The sequence below is a fragment of the Peromyscus maniculatus genome, chromosome 4 (genome assembly GCF_049852395.1).
Source record: "Peromyscus maniculatus bairdii isolate BWxNUB_F1_BW_parent chromosome 4, HU_Pman_BW_mat_3.1, whole genome shotgun sequence".
NCBI lineage: Eukaryota > Metazoa > Chordata > Mammalia > Rodentia > Cricetidae > Peromyscus > Peromyscus maniculatus.
The window spans coordinates 153,834,381-153,855,519 of record NC_134855.1 but is presented as its reverse complement, the minus strand read 5'-3'; the positions used below and the strand labels follow the sequence as shown (position 1 = coordinate 153,855,519).

The window sequence follows — 21,139 nt, the reverse complement described above, 5'->3', positions numbered from 1 at the left end:
TTAGAATTTCAGATGTTGTTTTCCACTCTATAATTACTATTTGGTGACTTTTAAATTGAAAAAGTTACTCTTGTGTATGTATGTGTGTACAGTGTGTATGTGTGCTTATACATGTGTTTGTGTGTAAGGGTCAGAGGGCACCCTCACCTTCCACTTGGTTTGAGGTAGGGTCTCTCCTTTGCCACTGCACTGCATACTCTAGGCTAACTGGCCTGCACACTTCTGGGGGACTCCTATCTGTTTCCCATCTTGCCACAGGAGTGAAGGAGTTACAGACAAGCCACCCTGTCCACCTACATGGCTTTGTGGTGCTACCAATTTTACCTCCTGAACCATCTTTTTTTCCAAAGAACACTTCTTCATTAAGATTCCTTTCCTTTTCACAAATTATTGCCCTCTTCATGATGTAAGTTTAAGAGTTTCCTTAAAATCCTTTGTAATTCCAACTTTTGGGTCCTCTTACTCTGTTTAGAGTTTTTGCTGTATTTTCCCATTTTCTCTGTACATGGAGGATGCTGTGTATTATAGAACTTCTGGACTCTAGAGTGCTGTTTCTGTTTGTCTTACAGAGCAGACATATAAATCAGCAGGGCCAAGATGTGGGACCATCTCCTTGTCTTTCCGCGTGGATTCATGACTCAGCCACCAAGCCCAGGCACTAGAAGAGCTTCATGCCTCTCTGAATTTCTCCTAGAAATCCTCCCCTCTCCTCCCCACACTTCCAATTCTGTGGTTAGCCTTGAACTCTGGCCAGAGAAGCATTAATAGCACCTGCAATATATTGTTGTCAGTGATTTAATAATAATAGCAGCAGCTAATATTTTTCAAGGTAATTGTTGTGTTAGGAATGACAAACTGGAGGCCCAGGAGTGACAGTATTTACAGACCAGACAGAAGGGTTTAGTAAATAAAAGAGCTGCAATCTCTACTTAAGGGGCAGATTCTGAGTTAGAGCAACTCCTTGTGAGGAAAGGACCTCTTTTCCTGCAGTCAGAGGAACTTGCTTGGCCTTGTCTGGATAGATCAGTGGTTTTCTCACCGTCTTGTTAGGTAATTAACTACTTACCATTTGTCTTTTCCTGAGGTTGGCCATTTGGGATGAGGGTCTTAAGGTCATCAAGAGTGAGGTTCAGCTAAAGGAGGAGGGGGATGGATACATTAGGAGGTCTGTCCTGTGACTGTACAAAGCAGACTGCAGGAAAATCCACCCTGATAAAGCACCCAGGAAACAACCAACTACCACAGTCACTCATGGGAGTGCATCCTGTGTGTGTGTGTGTGTGTGTGTGTGTGTGTGTGTGTGTGTGTGTGTGTGTATGTATGTGTGTGTGTATAAACCACATAATTACTGGCCTGATACTGTGGCACTCTGTAATAAGCTGCCATCAAAAACCCACTGAACTTCTGTTTGCAAACTCCACTCCCAGCGTCTGGGGGTGGGGAGAGGACTGCTCGGGACTTGGAAATAGATCTGTACTTCCAGAGCACAGCTTCTGGTGCTCTGTAGGAGGCAAGTGAGGCAAATATGGCCGCCTTTTTGAAGATTCTGGTCTGTAACACATTGACACAATCTAAATTTGAGCACTTCAGCTTCATTGTTACAAATTCTAAACAAACCTAGGAGATGTTTCAGAATGTTGCTGGTGTTTTGGATGTTTTTAAAAGAAGTAGCTTTCCTATGACTGTGATGGAGTCGGGTACTGTCTTTGTCATACAGTAGGTCCTCACGCCAGTGCACTTTGTGAACTGAGTTGTCCTGCATGTAAGCAGATGACTTTAATGTTATCTGTCTTGTGTGCTGTAAAATACTATTAAACTAATATGTATAGAGAAGGTAGGTTCTAATGGATGCTGTAGGCCAGGCACCCAGTTGGTGGGGCCCTACTGCAGTATAAGGATTTCTGCACCCACTAGCCATTTTCATCCCCACATCTGTGTGTACCATCATCTGTTTTTGTCATTTAGTCATCACCGCAATAGTCCTGGGAGTGGGCACTGCTCAGCTTGTTTATGCAGAGGAAAGGGAAGCTTAAAGACAAGGTCACCCCTAATGAGGCTGTCAGCATCCATATCCCTCCTGTTGATTGGCTATTATTCTTCTAATCAGTCTTTTTGGGGAGCGATCTGCGCCTGGATCATCACTATTCCTTCTTTTCTTTGCTTATGGTACTCTGTAATGCCAAGGATGGCTTTGTTATTAATTATGCGTTGTACTTCTGCAGATTGACTATTCATCTTTTTTTTCAGCCAGTATCTCTTTCCTTTTTCTCTGATCTCTTCTGGAGTCCTATTGGATTTACCTGAGGCCTTAGCTCTCCATCTCCGGTGTCCTAATTGTCCTCTGTTGCCATCTTCCTTTCTCCATGCAGTGTTGTGGGTAATTTGTCAGATCAATCTTCCAGCTCACTAACTCTCTCTTGAGCTGTGTCTAAACTGCCACTTAAGCTGCTTATTGAAGTTTTAATTACAGTCTCCATTTTTCATGTCTAAGGTCCTTTTCTAGTGCCTGCCCCGCTTGCCTGGTTTTGCTCTCCTCTTTGATTGTGATGTCTATTTTTGAAGATGTTGCTCATTCTAAGCAGACTTCTCAGTCATTTTTCTCGGGTCTTGTGATGTTTTGGTGCCGAACTGAGGATGCTCATTTGCCTTGTGTACCAATTTTTTCTGGCAGTGGTTTGCAGTCATATGTACTTTGAGAGATGTATTACCTGGTTCTCTTTGGGATAGTTTGGTATGTTTCTACTCTTGAGTTAAAAGTGTTTCTTGGGATAATTCTTCCTTTGCTTCTTCTGGAGTGCCTGGGATTTTGATGGATTAGGACAGCCACCCTCCCAGTAGCCCAGCTCAGCCTGTGGCAGCTGCGCTCCCAGGCTGTCTGTGTATATGCTTTTGATCTTGATCAATGGACTGGCGCCTCCTCCCTCTCCCACAGCTGATTCCTATTGCTGTCTTGATTTCCTAGTTCCTGACCATGTGCTAACTTATCACTGTATGTTGTACAGATTTTTCTCTGTCTCTATGTTTCAGTCCATCTCTGACAAAGTCTCACTCCATAGCTGGCCTGGAACTCACTATATAGCCCAGGTTGGCAATCTTCCTGTCTCAGCCTCTCAAGTGCTGGGATTACAGTTGTGACCCACTGTGCCTCTGGGTGTCCAGGTTTTAAATGGTGGTTTGGGTATCAGTTTCACCGACTGTGCTGTTGATTTCTAGCTTTCTTCCTGGCCTTGGGAGAGTTCCTTCTCTCTCATCCTCCTGCTCCTCTGTGACTTAGAATATTTTATTGAAATTGCTGTGGTGTGGGTGGGAGGATGGAGGGATTCCATTTTCTTGTGGTCCAAAGCCCTGGGGGATAGAAGAACAGGACTGATGCAGAATAGAGAGACCAGTCCCTGGGGTATTCATTCTGGAAGCTTTTCCTACTTGATAGACTGTGTGGTATGAACTCCCTGGCTTGTCCAGTACCACTGGGCAAGTAGGACTTACTGACCAAGAACATAAATGACGTGGCAGCCTATATCTGTGGTCTTAAACATCTTTACAATGAAATGAAGGGTTCCCTGGAGGCCTCGCACCTCCATGTGGTTTCCTAACTATTGTGCTTTCTTTGGATGCCTACTGGGTTTTGAAGGAGATGGTTGGGCTCACAAAGTCACTTCCTAAACACAGAATCAGAGCCCAGGGAGTCTCATGGGCTGAGTTGTTTCAGCTGAGGTAGTGGCACATGACTTGATAATTCTAGCCCTTAGGAGGAGGCAAGGGGATCTCAAGTTCAAGGCTGGCCTAAGTACCATATGGAATTCAAGTTACATATGGCAAGACCCTGTCTCAAGAAAACGAAGTTGTTCCCCTCACAGTATCTCAGCAAGGAACCTGGTGAACCTTGTAGCCTGGTAAAGCTTGGCTTGGCCACAGCAACAGAACAAAAAGATGGGATGTCTTCTCTTTAGTGTTTTGTTTTTTTTGTTTGCTTGTTTGTTTTGTTTTTGAAACAAGGTCTCATTTCTTCATTTCTTTGTTTCTCTTACTTGCCTGGAGATCCACCTGCCTCTGCCTTCTAAGTGCTGGGATTAAAGGCTCATATTAATTTTTTAAAGTTACTTTTATTAATGACATACAGTTTACATTCGGTGAAATTTACCCGTGTTTAATTTGTTAAGTGAGTCTTAACCACTGACAGGATAGATCATTTTCAGTGCTTGAGAATTCCCTGGTGCCTGGTGCCCAGGCAGCTGGGGCTGCTTGTTTCTTCAGTCCCAGGGCCGTTTACACAGCCATAGCCTCTTGCTCGGACTCATTCACCCCCTGTTTTGGATCAGTCACTGCTGCCTTTTTATCAAGGGATCAGGCTCAGTCCCAGCCTTGCCTTCTGTACCAGCCATCAGTCTCTGTGCTCCGCTACCAAGTGGAAATGGCTGCAGGTTCATCTGGACTTCATTGCACCTTGCAATGGCAAACTGTCAGGTGCTGTTTCAGCTTTCCTGGCTGAGGCTGCCTTTAGGACCAGGGCAGCCAGCTGCAACTCTTCCGTACTTGTCTTGGCATCTGTGGGGCGTTCTTGGTGACTGGCATTGGTGTGAGGGTAGCCTGGCTTTGCTCTCAGCAGCCAGGCAGAGTCTAGCAGCTGCTAGTTAGGGAGACTGCCTCATTCCAGCAGCTTTGCTTATTTACAGGGAGGTGAGTGTTAGGAGTACTCACAACCTACACTTACAGAGCTTATCCCGAGTGCTGGTAGTGACTGTGACGGACTTACCAACCTTCTGGCAGTGCTGGTGGCCCTGGGAGAGGCGACTCTCCTTCATTTGTAACCGAACATGCAGGTCTTGGTGTAAACAAACGTGTTTTCATTTCTCTTGGGTAAATACCTAGGAGTAGGGCTCAGAGGATCATATGGTAAATGCCTGTTAACTTTGTAAGGAAACTGTCAGGCTGTTTTAGGAGCAGTACCAGTTTGCCTGTCTGTCACCTTTGCTAGTGTGTTGATATAGTCAGTTAAAAAACAGTTGTCTTCCTAGTGGGTGTGTAGCATGATCTCATTGTGGTTTTAATTGACATTGACATAATTACTAAGGCTGTTGTCCAACATTTCCTGTACTGAACTGTCAGTTTTTGTTTTTGTTCTTGTTTTTTTTTTTTTTTTTAATGTATAACCTTTATGCAAATCTTTCAGAAATACCTTTTTTGAAATTTTTTTTTGAGGTCTGTGGCATGATGTTCCTCTTTCATCTTAATTGTTTCTGGGTTGGGTGGTGGTGAGAGGAAAATAAGGGGCTAGCCTGGAACTTGTAGCCCAGGTTGTCCTCAGACTCATGGCAATCCCCCTGCCATGACCTCTTGGGTGCTGGGATACAGGCATGGGGTAACCCATCTGGCTGCTTCTTTCTTCTTCTGAGAGCACATTGTTCATTGTGATGGGGCTGAATTGATTGTTTGGTTATGGCATATGCTTTTTCTCCTGTGCTCTAGAATATCTAATGTTCCTTGCTTTGAGTTTGCCTGACAGATTGTAAGTTAATTACCTTGACAGTACATAAGGACCAAGGTTCATCTTCTCCACATTTATTTACTTGTTTTGTTTTGTTTGCTGAAAAGTTTGTCCCTTGCCACTGAGTTTCCTTGGAACCTTTGTAAAAACTGAACTGGCTTCGAGGTTTTGCAGACAACTGTGTTTCTTCTTACTGTCTGCAAAGCAGCATGTTTATTCTTAAGCCCTCTTCTAGTACCTGAATAGTAAGGCTTTTCTCTTTAAAACTGCCTTAGCTATTCTAGATCCTTTGAATTTCCATGTAAACTTAGAAGCAATGGATTGATTTCTCCACACTTAATTTCTGGGTTTTGATTATGATAGCACTAGGCTTGTTGTTTAATTTAGAAAAGATGATGTTGTACCAATGTTGGGGCTTCCGCTCTCTGGAGCAGTTGATCTCTGCTTTGCACTATAGCACTTTATCTTCATTGCTGTGTTCCTGCAGTTGATCCCTGGAAGTTTTCCAGTGTTCATATTGCCCCAAATGGTGTTTTAAAAATTTGGGTGTTAGCAATTGGAACTCAGGTCATGTAGCTTGCATGCCCTTTATAGACCGAGTCATCTCGCCAGTCCCCATAATTGTTCTTTGTGTATTGAGTTGTGTCCTATGCTATTGAAATACTCACCTGCTTTAGTTGTTGCTTTGTGATTTCATTGAGGTCTTTGGCAATTGTTTATGAATGGGGGCAGTTTTGCTTTTTCCTTGCCAGCCTGTCTGCTTCCATCTTTTTTCTGGTCTTGGTGCCATGTGGTACTTCTACAAGCATGCACGGACACCCTAATGTGCCGTCAGCAGTTTTGCTGTAGATATTAGTGACGTTTTGGTCATCTTGTTGTTACTGTGTGTGAGACGCTTACATGCATTTGTTAGTGTGGGTGCAGCTCTGCTGTGGTGTACATGCATAGGTCAAAGGACAGTTTTGGGGAGTCCATCCTCTTCTTCCATTGTGGGTTCCAGGGATCTCATTCAAGTTGCCAGGCTTGCATGACAAATGCTTTTGCCCTTTGAGGCCTCTCACAGGCCCTGCAGTTTTCTGTGTTTTAGAGAAATTTTGTCGAATGAGAAAAAGCAACTGTTTCCTGTTTCCATTTTTCTCACTGGAGTAGTGTCTGAGCTCCATCAATGCCATGACCTTCCTGAGGAAAGCCCTCCACTTTTTTTTTTTTTAATTTTTTTTATTTGTTTTATTTCGTTTTGTTTTTTCGAGGCAGGGTTTCTCTGTATAGCTTTGGAGCCTTTCCTGGCACTCACTCTGTAGCTCAGGCTGGCCTCTAACTCAACACCTGCCTCTGCCTCTCGAGTGCTGGGATTAAAGGTGTATGCCACCACCGCCCAGCTTAGCCCTCCCACTTCTTGCGTATAGTCTGTTGGCAGTGGATTGCTTTCTGTTTGTTTGAAACGTCTATGTCTATGTCGTTTGCTGCTGGAGACATACCTCAGTGGTTAAGAGCATTCACTGGTCTTCCAGAGGACCTCTGTTTGCCTCCTAGTACCACATCATGCTGCTCACAACCACTTGTAACTCTAGTGCCCACTCATGGATTTTTTAGATGTTTATACTACTTTACATTTTGAAAGCCATGTCTCTAGGTACAAACTTTGTCTCAATTCTGTAATGGTTTCTTTCCATTTTCTTTCTTTCTTTCATTTAATAGTTTTTGGTGAGAAGTCCACTCTTCTCTTGGTTATAGGATTTTAGTGTAACCCCCCCAACACATACCCTCGAGTGCATTCAAGATTTTCCCTATGAATGCAGTTATTTGTCAATTTAAAAAGAAGGACCTTTTTTTTTTTTTTTTTTTTGGTTTTTCAAGACAGGGTTTCTCTGTGTAGCTTTGCGCCTTTCCTGGAACTCACTTGGTAGCCCAGGCTGGCCTCGAACTCACAGAGATCCGCCTGCCTCTGCCTCCCGAGTGCTGGGATTAAAGGCGTGCGCCACCACCGCCCGGCTTAGGAACTTTTAAGGTAGTTCCTTCTTATAAAGGGTATTTTGGGTCCCTGGTTTTTAGCAGTTGAATGTGGCATGCCCTGCTGTCCCATACCTTGGTGCTGTTCTGCAGAGAGCGGGAGTCTTTGAGTTTCTAGAGTCGGAAGCCTTGCAGTTCCCCTCAGATCAGCCATTATTGTTCTGGTCTTGGTGCATGCCTCACCTCATCTCCGCTTGCACATGCACTGCACCACCTTGCATCGTTTTATTTCTTGCCATTTGGCTTCTTTGCTTTGTTTTGGACAGTTTCCTGTGTTGGTTTTTCGATTGTATTATTTTATGTGCATGGATGTTTTGCCTGTGTATGTGTCTGTGCACCATGTGTCTGGTTTTTACGAAGGCAAGAAGAGGGTGTTGGAGACCTTGGAACTGGAGTTACAGTCAGCTGTGAGCTGTCATAAGGGTATTAGGAATAGAGCTCTCTGGTCCTCTGGAGGAGTGACCAGGGCAGCCCCTCTTGCTGTATCTTTCGAGTCATCCATTTTCCCAGTTGTCTGACCTGCTAACTTATTTCCATTTGTCTTTTGGTTTGTTTTGTGTGTTTTTCTCACTCAGATATGCACTTGGATCTCACTTGTATTTCTGACTCTTTTTTTTCCTGGAATGTATATATATTTTAAACATTCTTTTAACTGATGCTTAAAGAGAATTTTCTATTAATCCCATCGGCTCTGGGCAACTTCTGCGTATTCATTTTTCCTGGTTATTATCAGCTTGGCTTCTTTTCAAGCTTGGTAATATTCTTTTGCATTCTAGGCCTTAAGAATTTTGTGTGGTCTAAAGGCCTTTTGAAAAAGCCATATAGAAACCTACTACTACAGAAGGTTCCTAAAATAAATTCATATATGAAAAGAGTTTAAATTGAGTTACTCTATGATGAGTGTGGTAGCTTGAACAAAATTGTTCCCCATAAGCTCATGGAAAATGGCACTATTAGGAGGTGTGGCATTGTTGGAGGAAGTGTGTCACTGTCGGGGTGGGCTTTGAGGTCTCATATATGCTCATGCCATGCCCAATGAGTCAGTTCACTTTCTGTTCCTATGAGGTCAAGATGTAAGACTCTCAGCTCCTTCTCCAGTACCATGTCTGCCTACATGCCATCATGTCCCACCATGATGATAAAGGACCTCTGAAAACGTAAGTCACCCCAATTAAATGTTTTTTCTTTATAAGAGTTGCTATGGTCATGGTTTCTCTTCACAGCCATAGGAACCCTAACTAAGACAGGGACTGGGGTATTGCTGGGATAGGCCTGACCATGCTTTTGTTTGAAAGACTGTGGACCTTGGGACCTTGGGACCTTGGGTTTGTGGATTAGAAAAGCAGTTGAAAGCTTTAAGCACTGCTTAATGGGCCATCCTAAGAGGAACATGGAAGACAGTGGTGTTGAGTGTGATTTGATGAACTGTAGGGGCCTGGCTCAAGAGGTTTCAGAGGGGAAGAATTTTAGTATGTTGCCTAGATATCATTCTTGTGCTATTTTGATGAAGAATGTAGCTGCTTTTTGCTCTTGTTCAAAGAGTCTGCCTGAGACTAAGGTGAAGAGTTGCTTAGGAAATCTCCAAACAGCCTAGTATAGACTCTCATGTGGTTGTTAGTGATAAATCTAATGAAGACTTACAGTGGAAAGGAGCAAGTTGAGAAAGAAAAAATATAAAACGTACAATTTGAGGAGAAAAGCAACACCAGGAAGTGAAAGCTCTGTTCAAGGAGATAAGCAGATTAAGAAATGGAATAAAGGGAGTAGTGACTTCAGGGCAAGATCCCACCCATCCAGGTTTCCAACTTGTGAAAAGGAATTAAAGAAAAGTTTAGAGTCAGGTGTGCTGGTACACACCTTTAATCTTAGCACTCCAGAGGCAGAAGCTGGCAGATCTCCGAGTTTGAGGCCAGCCTGGTCTACAAAGCAAGTTCCAGAATAGCCAAACATAGTGAAGGAACCATGGAAAACAGAATGCTGGTGAAGATATAATTGAACAAGGGGGCCATGTTCCAGCCCCAGCAGAACTTGGCAGCCCCATGTGATTCTGGCTTTAGTGTCAAGTAGTGACTAAGGAAAGCCACTGAGGCCAGGCATATGTCAAGAGGTGTCCCTGCATAGAGGCCTGGAGGAGCCATTGTGTGAAGCTGCGAAGGTGAATCTTGGATTGCCTTGGAAACCCCAAGATGTTAGAGATGCCAGAGCTGAAGAGAGCTGCTAACAGGGAGTGGAACCAGCCCAAGAGAAAGAAGTATGCTGCAGTCAACAAAGCTGAAAGGAGTTGGAGATCTGAAGAGCATTTTGACATCAAACATGGAGATGCAGAGTTTGGCATTTGCCCAGCTGGGTTTTTGATTTTACTTTGGTCCAGTATTTACTCACTCTGCCCCCATCCCTGCATTTTGGCATGCTAATGTATATCATGTGCCATTATATGTTGGAAGTATGTGATCTGCTTTTTAATTTTGATTTTATAGGGGATTATAGTTAAGAGATTACATGAATCTCAGAAGAGACCTTGAACTTTGGACTATTAAACATTTTTGAGACTGTGATAGACTATGGGACTTTTGAAGTTGGACTAAATGCATTTTGCATTGTGATAATTGTTACAAGCTTATGGGGGCCTGAGAGTGGAATGTGGTAGTTTGAATGTAACTGGGCCCCATAAACTCATTGGGAGTGGTGCTATTAGGAGGTATGGCTTTGTTGAAGTAGGTGTGGCCTTGTTGGAGGAAGTATGTCACTGTGGGGGTGGGCTTTGAACTCTTATATATGCTCAAGCCACGTCCAGTGTCTCAGACTACTTCCTGTTGCCTGCGGGTTAAGATGTGAGACTCTCAGCTCCTTCTCCAGCATCATGTCTGCCTGAACACCACCATGTCACACCATGATGATAATGGACTACACTTCTGAAAATGTAAGCCACCCTCAATTAAATGTTTTCTTTTTAAGAGTTGCCATGGTCATGATTTCTCTTCACAGCAACAGAAACCCTACAACAATGGGGGAGCAGGAAACAGTACCCTACCTAGACACCATGCATCACTAAATAAAACCTTAGGTACCAGGAATGAATGACTTACCTGTTTTTGAGTTGTTGGTTGATGGGGCTCCACAAACCCCTTCCCAAACTCTATAGGCATTGCCAATTCTTTTGGTTAACTGCTGCCAACTTGACAGTAAGACCCTGTTGCTGAAGACAGCACATGCTTGAATCAAAGGATGTAGAGAAATTGAGATGGAGATCTAGAGGCTTCATCCCTCTTAGCTAATGTTCATTGTACTGGAAAGTACTGTGCACAGTACTGGAGGAGAAAATTACTCATCTGTCTCAGCCAGCTGTGAGCACTATGAGATACAATAATGTCTTGCCTGGCAAGATATGCATGCTGATGCAAACTGTTCGGGAGTAAGCAACCATGTTTTGATTGGATTTAAGGTCTACTCCAGGAGATGCAGCCTATACTTGACCCTGTCAATGGGGCCAAGAACCTGAGACTAGATATGTCATGGGCCTCAGGAAAACCTGCCACAATCATTCTGCTAAAGTAACATAGCAATAAAATGACTGCTCATCACATGTTGCTGTACCCATAGATCAGTGCCTCACTCAACCCTCATCAGGGACGCTGCTTCTTTCAGTAATCAACACAGAGACCCATAAATGGTCTAAGTGCAGAGAGTAAGAGACTTTGGAATGCCCAGTCCTAAATGGGACATCTCTATTACCCCCTTGGAAAGCTCTAAATCTACATGGAATTGGGAGAGAGAGAGGATGGCTCCAGACACAGCACAGCAGCTGCACATATGAACTCAACAAGACCAGCTCAAGCTCAAGCCAGACAAAATACCAGCATGGAGGACAGGAAGGGAGTGTGGTATCACACCTCCAGCTGAGGAGCTGTTGATACGGTAGTAGAGGAAAAGGCTGGTTGTTTTCACTGGTCTATATAACCGACCTCATTCCCAGGAGTGGTCAGCCAATACAAACTGGACTCTGAGTTTAAAAGACAGTCCGACAGAGAAAACGTGAAGTTGATAAGTAGTGGGGAGGAGCTGGAGAAAGGGGACAAATATGATCCAAGTACAGTGTAGGAAATTTTCAAAAAATTAATATAAACATCACAACATTTAAACTATACAACAAAAGTCTGTGTGGCTGGTTGCTGGATTGTTGGAGGTAACCAGCACGGGTTAATTATTCAATACCATATGACCTATAGCTTTTATTCCCTTGTTTTATGTGTCTCTGTAGTAGGGTCATTAGTATTCTGCAGGAACAGCTCTTCTTCTGTGGACTAATTGCCAAGGTCTTTAGTTCCCTGATGAAAGTGTTTCTTGCAGAGCTTTAAAACAGCAAGTTCTGCCCATGAAGCATAGAGTGGGTCCCAAGCGCCCATGGAAGCCCTCGCTCTTGGGTGTGAGGTTCTCCTTGGGTCTGCAGGTCAATCTCTAGATTGCAAGGCCAAGAGTAAGCCTGAGAGCTTGGCAGTGAGCTCTTTGTACTTTGCCAGGATCCACAGAAGCTCTTCACTCATGTGGGCTGAGGGCTGCAGTTTCTGGGCCCTGGGAGGGTCTTGAGTATACACATCAAGTACTGTGGGCATGGTCTTAGTCGTGACCCCTGTGATCCTTCAGAGAAATGGCACTTTAATTCTCTCTCTCTCTCTCTCTCTCTCTCTCTCTCTCTCTCTCTCTCTCTCTCTCTCTCTCTCACACACACACACACACACACACACACTTAAGCTGATGTACACTTCTTGGGCCTTGGGTGATGGACCAAGCTTGTCCATCGAGCAGGAGAATTTGAATCTGATCCCCCTCACCCTCATAAAAGCTAGCTATGGCCACACATGCCTGTCATCCCAGAGCCGTGTAGGCAGAAACAGGAGGATCCCTTGGCCTCACTGCCCAGCTGTTCCAGGGGAATCAGTGAACTCCTGGTTAAGCAAGAGACCACCTCAACAAATAGAGTGGAGAGCAATTGAGGAAGACACCCAAAATGTCCACATGCACATGCACACAGTATACTTTATTAAGATTCTGTGAGGCAGTTTGAATTTTTAATAAGCTCTTATTTATAACTAAAAGAGTTGAGAAAAATTGTGGCCAGTATTTCAGAGAATAGTGAGCACCTAGGCAACAGCTTGCCATCTCTACTTTAAACTCTGATCAATTACTCCTAAATTGGCCATGGCTTCCTGTCTGCCAGGTGGGACTCTTCTGCTTCTTCACACCTGTAGTGTAACTGGCACAGACATCTAATTTTCAATGCAAAGTACAGCAGGGGGCATCAGCACCTCTAGAGCAGGTGCCATTGATCTTTCCAGAACTAGCCAGGGAGGCAGGTCTCTTGCCAAAACTAGCCTGCAGGGGCCTGGGCTGCTTGTTTCTCCATCTTTATTCTTTTTGGTCAAAGTAGAAAGGTTCAGCAGGGGATCAGGGCCAGGAGGGCTTTGCTGTGTCTTTTTCTCTTTGTTGTACACAAACCTACCAGGCTGTCTTTGAAACAGTGAGAGTCCTCTTGATAATTGGGTTTCAAATCCAGGGCCTTCCCTTCCTTCCTGCCTTATCCTTTTAGTAGATTTCCCTCTTCTCCAGCAGGAATGAAACAAGATGGCTGCAAAATAGGGAAAGTCAGCCGTAGCAGGGATTTAAAAAAAAAAAATTATTTTTATTTTTAATAGTGTGTGTGTGTGTGTGTGTGTGTGTTGGAGGCAGGGGTGTATACACTTGAGTGCAGATGCCTGCAGAGGCCATAGGTGTTTGATCACTTTGGAGCTGGGTTACAGGTGGTTGTAAGCCACCCGATCTGGTTGCTGGGAATCAAACTCTTGTCCTCAGCAAGAGCAGTACTTGCTTTTAGTTGATTAGCTGCCTCTCCAGCCCAGTAGCTGAATTTTAACAATCAGTGCTTGTTATACGTAAAATGTGTGTTTGTAGACTGATGTCTTAGTCTGAGCCAATGCCTGTTCTAGGCACAGAGTCTTAGATCATACCCACCCATGAGGCCTCACCGGCTTTTCTAGTCTGAGTTCTCCTGAGGATCAAGATTTGTGCCTAAAAACCTGGGTACAGAGATGGCTTCACAGTAAAAGCACTTGTTGCACAAAATTTAAAGACCTGAGTTGGATGTTAGGAGAGAACCAACCCTTGCTGGTTGTCCTTGGACTTCTACATGCACACAGTCGCATGCCTACCCTTCCCACACACTAATAAGAATAATACATTTTATAAAAACACCAAGCTATGGACGCAAATCCTCATGTTTGTAATATCTTCACTTGTTTTTGCACACCTAGTTTGGCTCCCAACACTCTAGTAATCTATCTTCATCGACCCTCTAAAGAATGCAAGTCAAGTTCAGGTACACAGCTTTTTTCTGACAGTTAGTGCTTCACTAAAGTATTTAGTCCAAGTAAGGAGGACAGCTGGCTGGCCAGGCTTGGGAACACAGTGAGCAGAGATGACTGAGAACAACAGTGTGAGCCCACTTCGGGGAGGGGGGGAGTAAGCCAGGTGTGTGACTGATAAAGTCCTACCTGTAGAACAGCAGCAAGAAAGACTGCTAAATGGTGGGCCCTTAGCACCCCCACTAAGGCTCAGAGGATGACGAAGAGGAGGAGGCAGAAAGGATGCCAAGCTGGTGGGTGAGCAGAGTGCCGTGAGTGTAGTCTTCTGGGTAGAGGGTGGGCAGAGTACCGTGAGCATCATCTTCTGGGTGGAGGGTGGGCAGAGTGCCGTGAATGCTGTCTTCTGGACATGACATAGCCATTGCACTCATAGACTCAGAATCTGTGGTCATGTCCACAAGAGACCTGCAGAAGACCAAGCCAGCCAAAATCCCAGAGTACATGAGGTAGATGATCCCCGGCCCTACTCCCTTTTGAGAAGTTATTGGCAGTGAATAGTCCTGGGGAAGAGGAATCATTCTTTTTGATATGTGGCATTGGTAGGTGTCCCATGCTCCAGTGGTTGGTTATCCATTCACATGTTGATAGTTACCAGCTGGACTTTATGGAATATCAAAAAAAAAAATTACAAAGACAAGAAGTTAGGAGGGCATTTTGGAGGGATATAAGAGAAGTTGAAGGAGGAAAAATGGATAGATGACATATTATGAAATTCTCAAAAATAAAGAAAAAAATTTAAAGATCAAGAGGGGCTGAGGCAGTGGCTCGATCAGTATAGTACACAAGCGTGAAGACCTGAGTTTGATCCCCAGCACACTAAAAGGCCAGTTATGTCATGTGTATCTATAGCCCTTGCGGGGAGAGAGGTACAGGCAGCACCCCAGAGCCCACTGGCTACTGGTCCAGTAACATACCCTATCTCAAAAGACACAGAACTGAGTCATGCTTACTAGGTACTTCTGTACCTCTGGTTCATCACAGGTGCTTCAAAGATAACAGCTATTGTTCTGGTGTGTGTGTGTGTGTGTGTGTGTGTGTGTGTGTGTGTGTGTGTGTGTGTGTACAGCCTGTGGAGCCCAGAGGTCTGCCTTGGATGTCATTCCTCAGTAGCTGTCCTCCTTTTGTCCATTTGACACATGGTCCCTCACTGGCCTACTACTCACCAAGTAGCATAGACTGGTTTGTAGCAGGCTTTTATTTGGGCCACCAACCAGCTCCCAAATCATGACACGGAGACTTACTTTTAATTATGAATGCTCAGCCTTAGCTTAGACTTGTCCCACTAGCTCTTATAACTTAATTTAACTTGTTTCTCTTCATCTACATTTGCCTCAGAGCTTTTTACCTTTCATTCTGTATGCCCTACTTTTCCTGCTTCCTCCATGTCTGGTTGGATGGTGGCTACCTGGTTGCCCCTGGGTGTTTCCTTCTCTTTTTCCCTTGTTCTCCCCTCTATTTCCTGGTTCTCTCCTCTCTTTTCTTTTGAGTCTAGATTCCTCCTGCTTATTCTCTCTACCAGCCCCACCTACCCCTCTACTGCCTAGCTATTGACCATTCAGCTTTTTATTAGACCAAACAGGTACCATAGGCAGGCAAAGCAACACATCTTTACACCATTAAACAACAAATGCAGTGTGAATAAATGTAACACATCTTTGCCTGGTTAAACAAGTGCAACATAAACAAATGGAACACGTAACACATCTTTACATAGTTAAAGTAATATTCCACAACCTAGTTAGCCAGGGATTTGCCTGTCTCTGTCTCCTTATCATTGAGATTACTGTGTACTCAATCATGCCTGGCTTTTTTATGGGTCCTCGGTATTGAACTCAGGTCCTCATGCTTGGGCAGCAAGCACTTTGCTGACTAACCCATCTCCCTAACCCATAAATTAAATTACTTTAATTTTTATGACTACCTAAGAGCTCTTCTTACTATTACCATTCTAGAGTAGTCTCTTAGTGATAAGTCTTCAGTGTGTGTTTTATGGAAAGATTATGTTAATTTGGTAGTTTCCAAATTATCTTAGAGAGATACATAGCTATAGAGTGAATTTGCTCATTATGTGGTTAAGGACCACCCCCTGCACCCAGGCATTGAGCTGGGCATGGAGAACTCAGTAGTGAATGCGTAGTGGCCTGCCAAAGAGAGTGGCTATTGTTGAAGGCCTCCTGTATTGTGCAGAGAGCTGTATTGTAGCAGGTCAGCCAGGTTGGCACCATTGGAGCCTTTGACATGAGAGGTGGTAAGCAGGGAAGGCCTTCTAGAGATGCAGCATGCTAGCCACAACCTAAAAGCTCAGGACAGAGGAGATGAGGGACAGTATCTGCTAGTCATGGTCACCATAGATGAAAGCATGGGACCAGGGGTCAGGGTTGTCCACAAGGCTAGGGGACAGATCTCACAGGCCTTTATGTGCAAGAACTCATATGTGCTACCATCCTGATGGCACAAGGTAGGTTTACTTCATGATGAGAAGTGCAGAGAGGCTCAGTGATGCCCTCTAATCACATAGCTAATCAGGAGTCATGGGATTACTTCTGTTCCAGGTGCATTGGCTCCAGGGCTCCTAACTCAGCTACCTAAGGGTACTTCTTAGCCTGGATGGACTAAGGGACCTGTAGGGAGGGGCCTTCTTGGGTGTTGCTAGGCCAGGATGTGGATGGGTGGGACTACTTACCAGGTAAGTAGTCCTTAGGCAGACAAGATGTGAGGTGAACCTGCTGTTAGATTCTTGTCTGCAGGGTGAAATATGTTTCTTGGCTGAGCATTTTCAAATGATGGAGGAGAGGTACATATTCCCTGCAGAGATGAGTGATTATCATAGTTGTTGATGGGAACCAGTTTCCTTGGTGACACTGGTCCCTGCCACCCTTCTTTTATAGTTCCATAGCTGTTGGCTCCATTGTGGATGGCTTCTAAGGAGCTTGTACTGGACAGCCCAGTCATAGGATATGTCTACCACAGTGTGACTTACCCATCACTTTTAGTAGCACCTACAGATACAGTTTTAGAGTATTTCCTTTTCCTGTCTAGATGGATTTGAAGATTGTGGTCCAGACTCTGACAACGGGAGGGTCACGGCTTTCTTGGACATCCCTGGCCACGATAACCTGCTTCTGCTCACTCGCTTGGAAAAGCACGCATTCAGCGAAAATGTCTTCAGCCGGTAAGCCCCATCCTCACACTGCCGGCCTTCTGCTACTGTGACAGGCTCCAGGGGATTCATGGGAAGGTGGGCAACAGCTGTCTCCAGGACACCTTGATTCTGTTTCTGCAGAATCCCATCTTACTGGGCTTTCCCACTTGTTTGTTATTTTGGTGGAGCTGGGGATCTAATCTAGGGCCTTATGTATGGTGCACAGACTCCTCTCTGAGCTGCAGCTCCAGCCTTGCTCATTACTTTTGTTACCAACTGCCAGCTAACAAGAGTGGAAATGGTGTGGAAGGCATTCTGCCCCATGTCTACAGTAGGGTATAGCACACCACTGCCTGGACTGTGGACTTCCAGGTTGCCTGTCACCCTGCCCTGCCTTTCTCCACTGTCACCCCATAGCAACTGTGGGGCGTTTACCCACCACCCCCACAGCTTCCCAGAGTTTTCTTGAGTGCGATCAGCAGGAAATATTAGATAGAAGGATTTATAGCGGAGAATCTTGTGGAGATAAACAGATAGAAAATAAAGGATAGCCTCGAGAGGGCCTGGAACCTATTCCAATGGGCCCCGACTGTCTCTGGTCCAGGGTTTTTATAGAGACGTCAAGGGGTGGAGCAAATGACCTCCTCCCCCAGCACAGCCAAGTGCAGACCATCTCAGACACCTGCACTCAGGACGTGGTCCTGATCATCCTCTATTCGGACCTGCTGGGTAAAGCCACGAGGAACCCCAGAACGGGCTCCCACAGGTCCCCCCTTCTTAATATATAAAAAAATAACTATTAATGGCTTACAGCAATCTCCATAGCTGTTACACCTCCCAGTATGGGAGTAGAGGATGATATAAATGGCATTTCTCTTTTGAATTAGGTCCAAGGTGACCACAGCAATCTTAGCTGCCTCAAGCCCTTTCTAAACCAAAACTCTTAAGGCGACTACAAACTTAAAGAATCCCTTAGGTTCATCATTACCATTAACAGGTTAACATAAATATCACTATACATTGTAGCAGGAATCTTAAAAGTTCTTATTAATAAAATCAAACCTGAGGCGAGTTATTGGGGTCCATGCTGGTAGATCAGAGAGACAGAACAGGCCACAGCTATCTCACCTTGCCGGATCTTCAGCTGGTCTTGTCTCCTCAGACTGAAGGCCTCTGAGTCCTCATCTGGAATGGGTCTCAGCTGAATTACTGCTCAAAAGCCTGAATGCTTAACCAGCCAAATGCTTAACCAGCCAAAATCTTCTAGTTTCTGGTCCTCACGCCTTATATATCTTTTTGCTTTCTACGACCACTCCCTGGGATTAAAGGCTGGCTTTCTGGGATTAAAGGCGTGTGTCACCATGCTTGGCTATTTTCAATGTGGCCTTGAACTCACAGAGATCCAGAGGGATTTCTATCTCTGGAATGCTAGGATTAAAGGTGTGAGTGCCACCATTTTCTAGCCTTTGTATTTAGTGGCTGTCTGTTCTCTGACCCCAGATAAATTTATTAGAGTACACAATATTTTGGGGAACACAATACATAGTCACAATTCTCTCAATCTTACAACTCAAAGCAAACTCTTAACAGAACCATTAGAATTAGCATATATGGTGCTATATATAGTTAACAATTTTCTCCGTCTTACAACTTTAACTCAGTCATTTGAATTTTCTTGTTAACAGAACATAGGAAAAACTTCGATGTATTCACATCAAACTTAAACATTTCCTCAATTCCACAAAGCCAGGGTGCATTAATATCAACAGGTTTCTGCGAACATAATTCAATCTCATAGCTCCTTCTTTTCTTTATAATTTTTAAGCAAAATCTCAAGCCTAGTTAGAAAACCCAAACTTTTCTGTTTAAACAGCTCCATTTGTAACACAAAACCAGTTCCATAAGTAATTCCATTTTTACATAAACAGTTCCACAAAACAATTTATAAATCTCCAGTTAATAAAGCATATATGCATATACAAAATTGCATCTTGATTCTTAGTAGAAATACATTTCTTCATTTAAACAGTTCCATTTTTAATCCAATTCCAGAAAACTGTTCCTAGGTCATTACTATAAGTAAGCTCAAAATTGTCCCATTGCAATGAAATCTCTATTGTTCATTTCATTTAAGTACCAAAATTCAAATGATAAATATTGGTACTAGCCTTCCAAATTTGAAGAAATCCATAACCAAAATGTTTTTGTAATTTTATCTCATTTTAAGTTCAAAAAGTTCAAACAAGAAATAAATTCTGGTATCAGGCTTTCACTTCCAAATATGAAGAGACGTTTTTCAACCAAAACTTTTTGCAGTTAATTTTTGTTCAAACAAGCGTCTCTGCAACTTTTGTTCTCACAGACAGACCTTTTTAGTTATAGTAATAATTTAAACCGCACCGTTTTTGCTGTTAGCTCAGGTTTTTCTGTGCTGCGTTGATATTCCATGGATCTCAGCCGAGGATGACTTGTGCTGGTTCTGGCCTCCGCCATTCTTAGCTTCTTAGCGGCTTCTGGAGCTTTTGAAACGATTCAGACTGCCTACCTTGCAGTCTACTAGGACACTATCTCCTGTGTCTCAGGTGTTTTCACCATATACATTAAGAATAGACTCACACTTAACATTTACACTTTACAAACCCACATAACATGTGCTTAAGCATAAACTCACTCAACATTTACACATTTTTACAAACTCACATATAACATATTAACATCTACTTATTTATACTTTAAGGAAACTATAGAACTACTTTAGCAAATATATTTCTTATTAATTCTTATATACTTATATTCATTCCATCTTATTTCTTATTTAAACTTACATTTACACCTAGCATCTTACAAGCTTATTACTACATGTCTTAAGACTACCTTAGATACTTCTTACAAGCTTATATTCTTAAAGGAACTCTATAGATCTATTTTACAAACTTATATAGGCTACCATTAGCATATATCTAACTTAGCAAACACCTAAAGATTTCTTAACACAGATCTAACAAGACAGAATTTTTACAAACTCACATATCTTATATTCGTCTTTCTACTTCTTACTCTTAATTATTATCACCATCTCTATCAGAAAGATTTTCTTAACTAGACAGGAAGTACGTACATCATTTCTAAAGTTTACAGTTTATAGTTAACTTTGTTGTAAAGCACTGGGATTTAGTGAGTGTTGTCATTAGAGTTGTGATACTTGTTGCTAGGGGATTGTAACATTCTCAGGACGAAGCCACACCCCAAAGTTGCGGAGTGGGACTTTTCGAACTGGCAGAGATGCACTGTCAACGGTAAACGGTTTTTAACTAGAGGCTGTCCCTTCACCCAAATTCATAATAGCTCCCCTAAGAACTTCAACTCAAACGTTTCTATCACAGCAGTACTTTTGGTTTGTTCTACTGAAAAACTTTACGCTGAGGGTGAAATTACTGTATTTAGCTGCTGTAAAGCTCTTCGCCAATACTGCACAGCTATTAGGTGATATAAAGTATTTTTCCAAAGAAGCTAGTAAAGCCAAAAGCGGCACAACTCTGAACTCTATTTCCTCACTGTTTGCATTCACCAGTGACAAAACCTCAGAAATACTAATCGAGCCACTTTCACTCTGGTTCCTTTATAGGAAATGTCATTGGAGCTGACTTTTCTTAGTTCCACGCTCCTTACCAAACACTCCGGTAACCACCGAGCTTCTTTCTCCTCTTGCGAAAAAACACAAACATGTCCTTGACCCCATATTAAGACAGGATCGGGACCCTTCCATAATCCCGAGCAGGGATCTTTCCATTTCACTTGAGTTTCAGGATTTAGTATTTTCACTTCATTAGCTTTAACTCCTGATGTTATAGCAGCTGTAATATTTAGCATTGTTTTTTTTTTTTATAAGGAACTTTCAGGTGAAGCAACTCTTTTGTAAAACAGCTAGATTTTCTGAAGTTTGTTTCCCATCTATAAAGCAGTCATTTTTTTTTCTGAATGCCTGTTTCCTTGTCTCCTTGTCTCCTTATTAGATTTTCAAAGGAATTACTCATTGCAGGTAGTTTGTTCAAAAGGCAAATAACTTTTTTAATTTCAACATAAGTT

At 43.3% G+C, this 21,139-nt stretch overlaps 1 protein-coding gene across 1 annotated transcript in view; it reads left to right on the top strand.

Moving 5' to 3' along the window:
* Positions 1–21,139, top strand: part of LOC102921222 (serine/threonine-protein phosphatase 4 regulatory subunit 1-like) — a 94,647-nt gene that overhangs the window by 16,175 nt on the left and 57,333 nt on the right. The window contains 1 exon segment of the mRNA XM_076568435.1: positions 16,951–17,083. Within this exon segment, the coding sequence (XP_076424550.1) occupies positions 16,951–17,083 (133 nt within the window).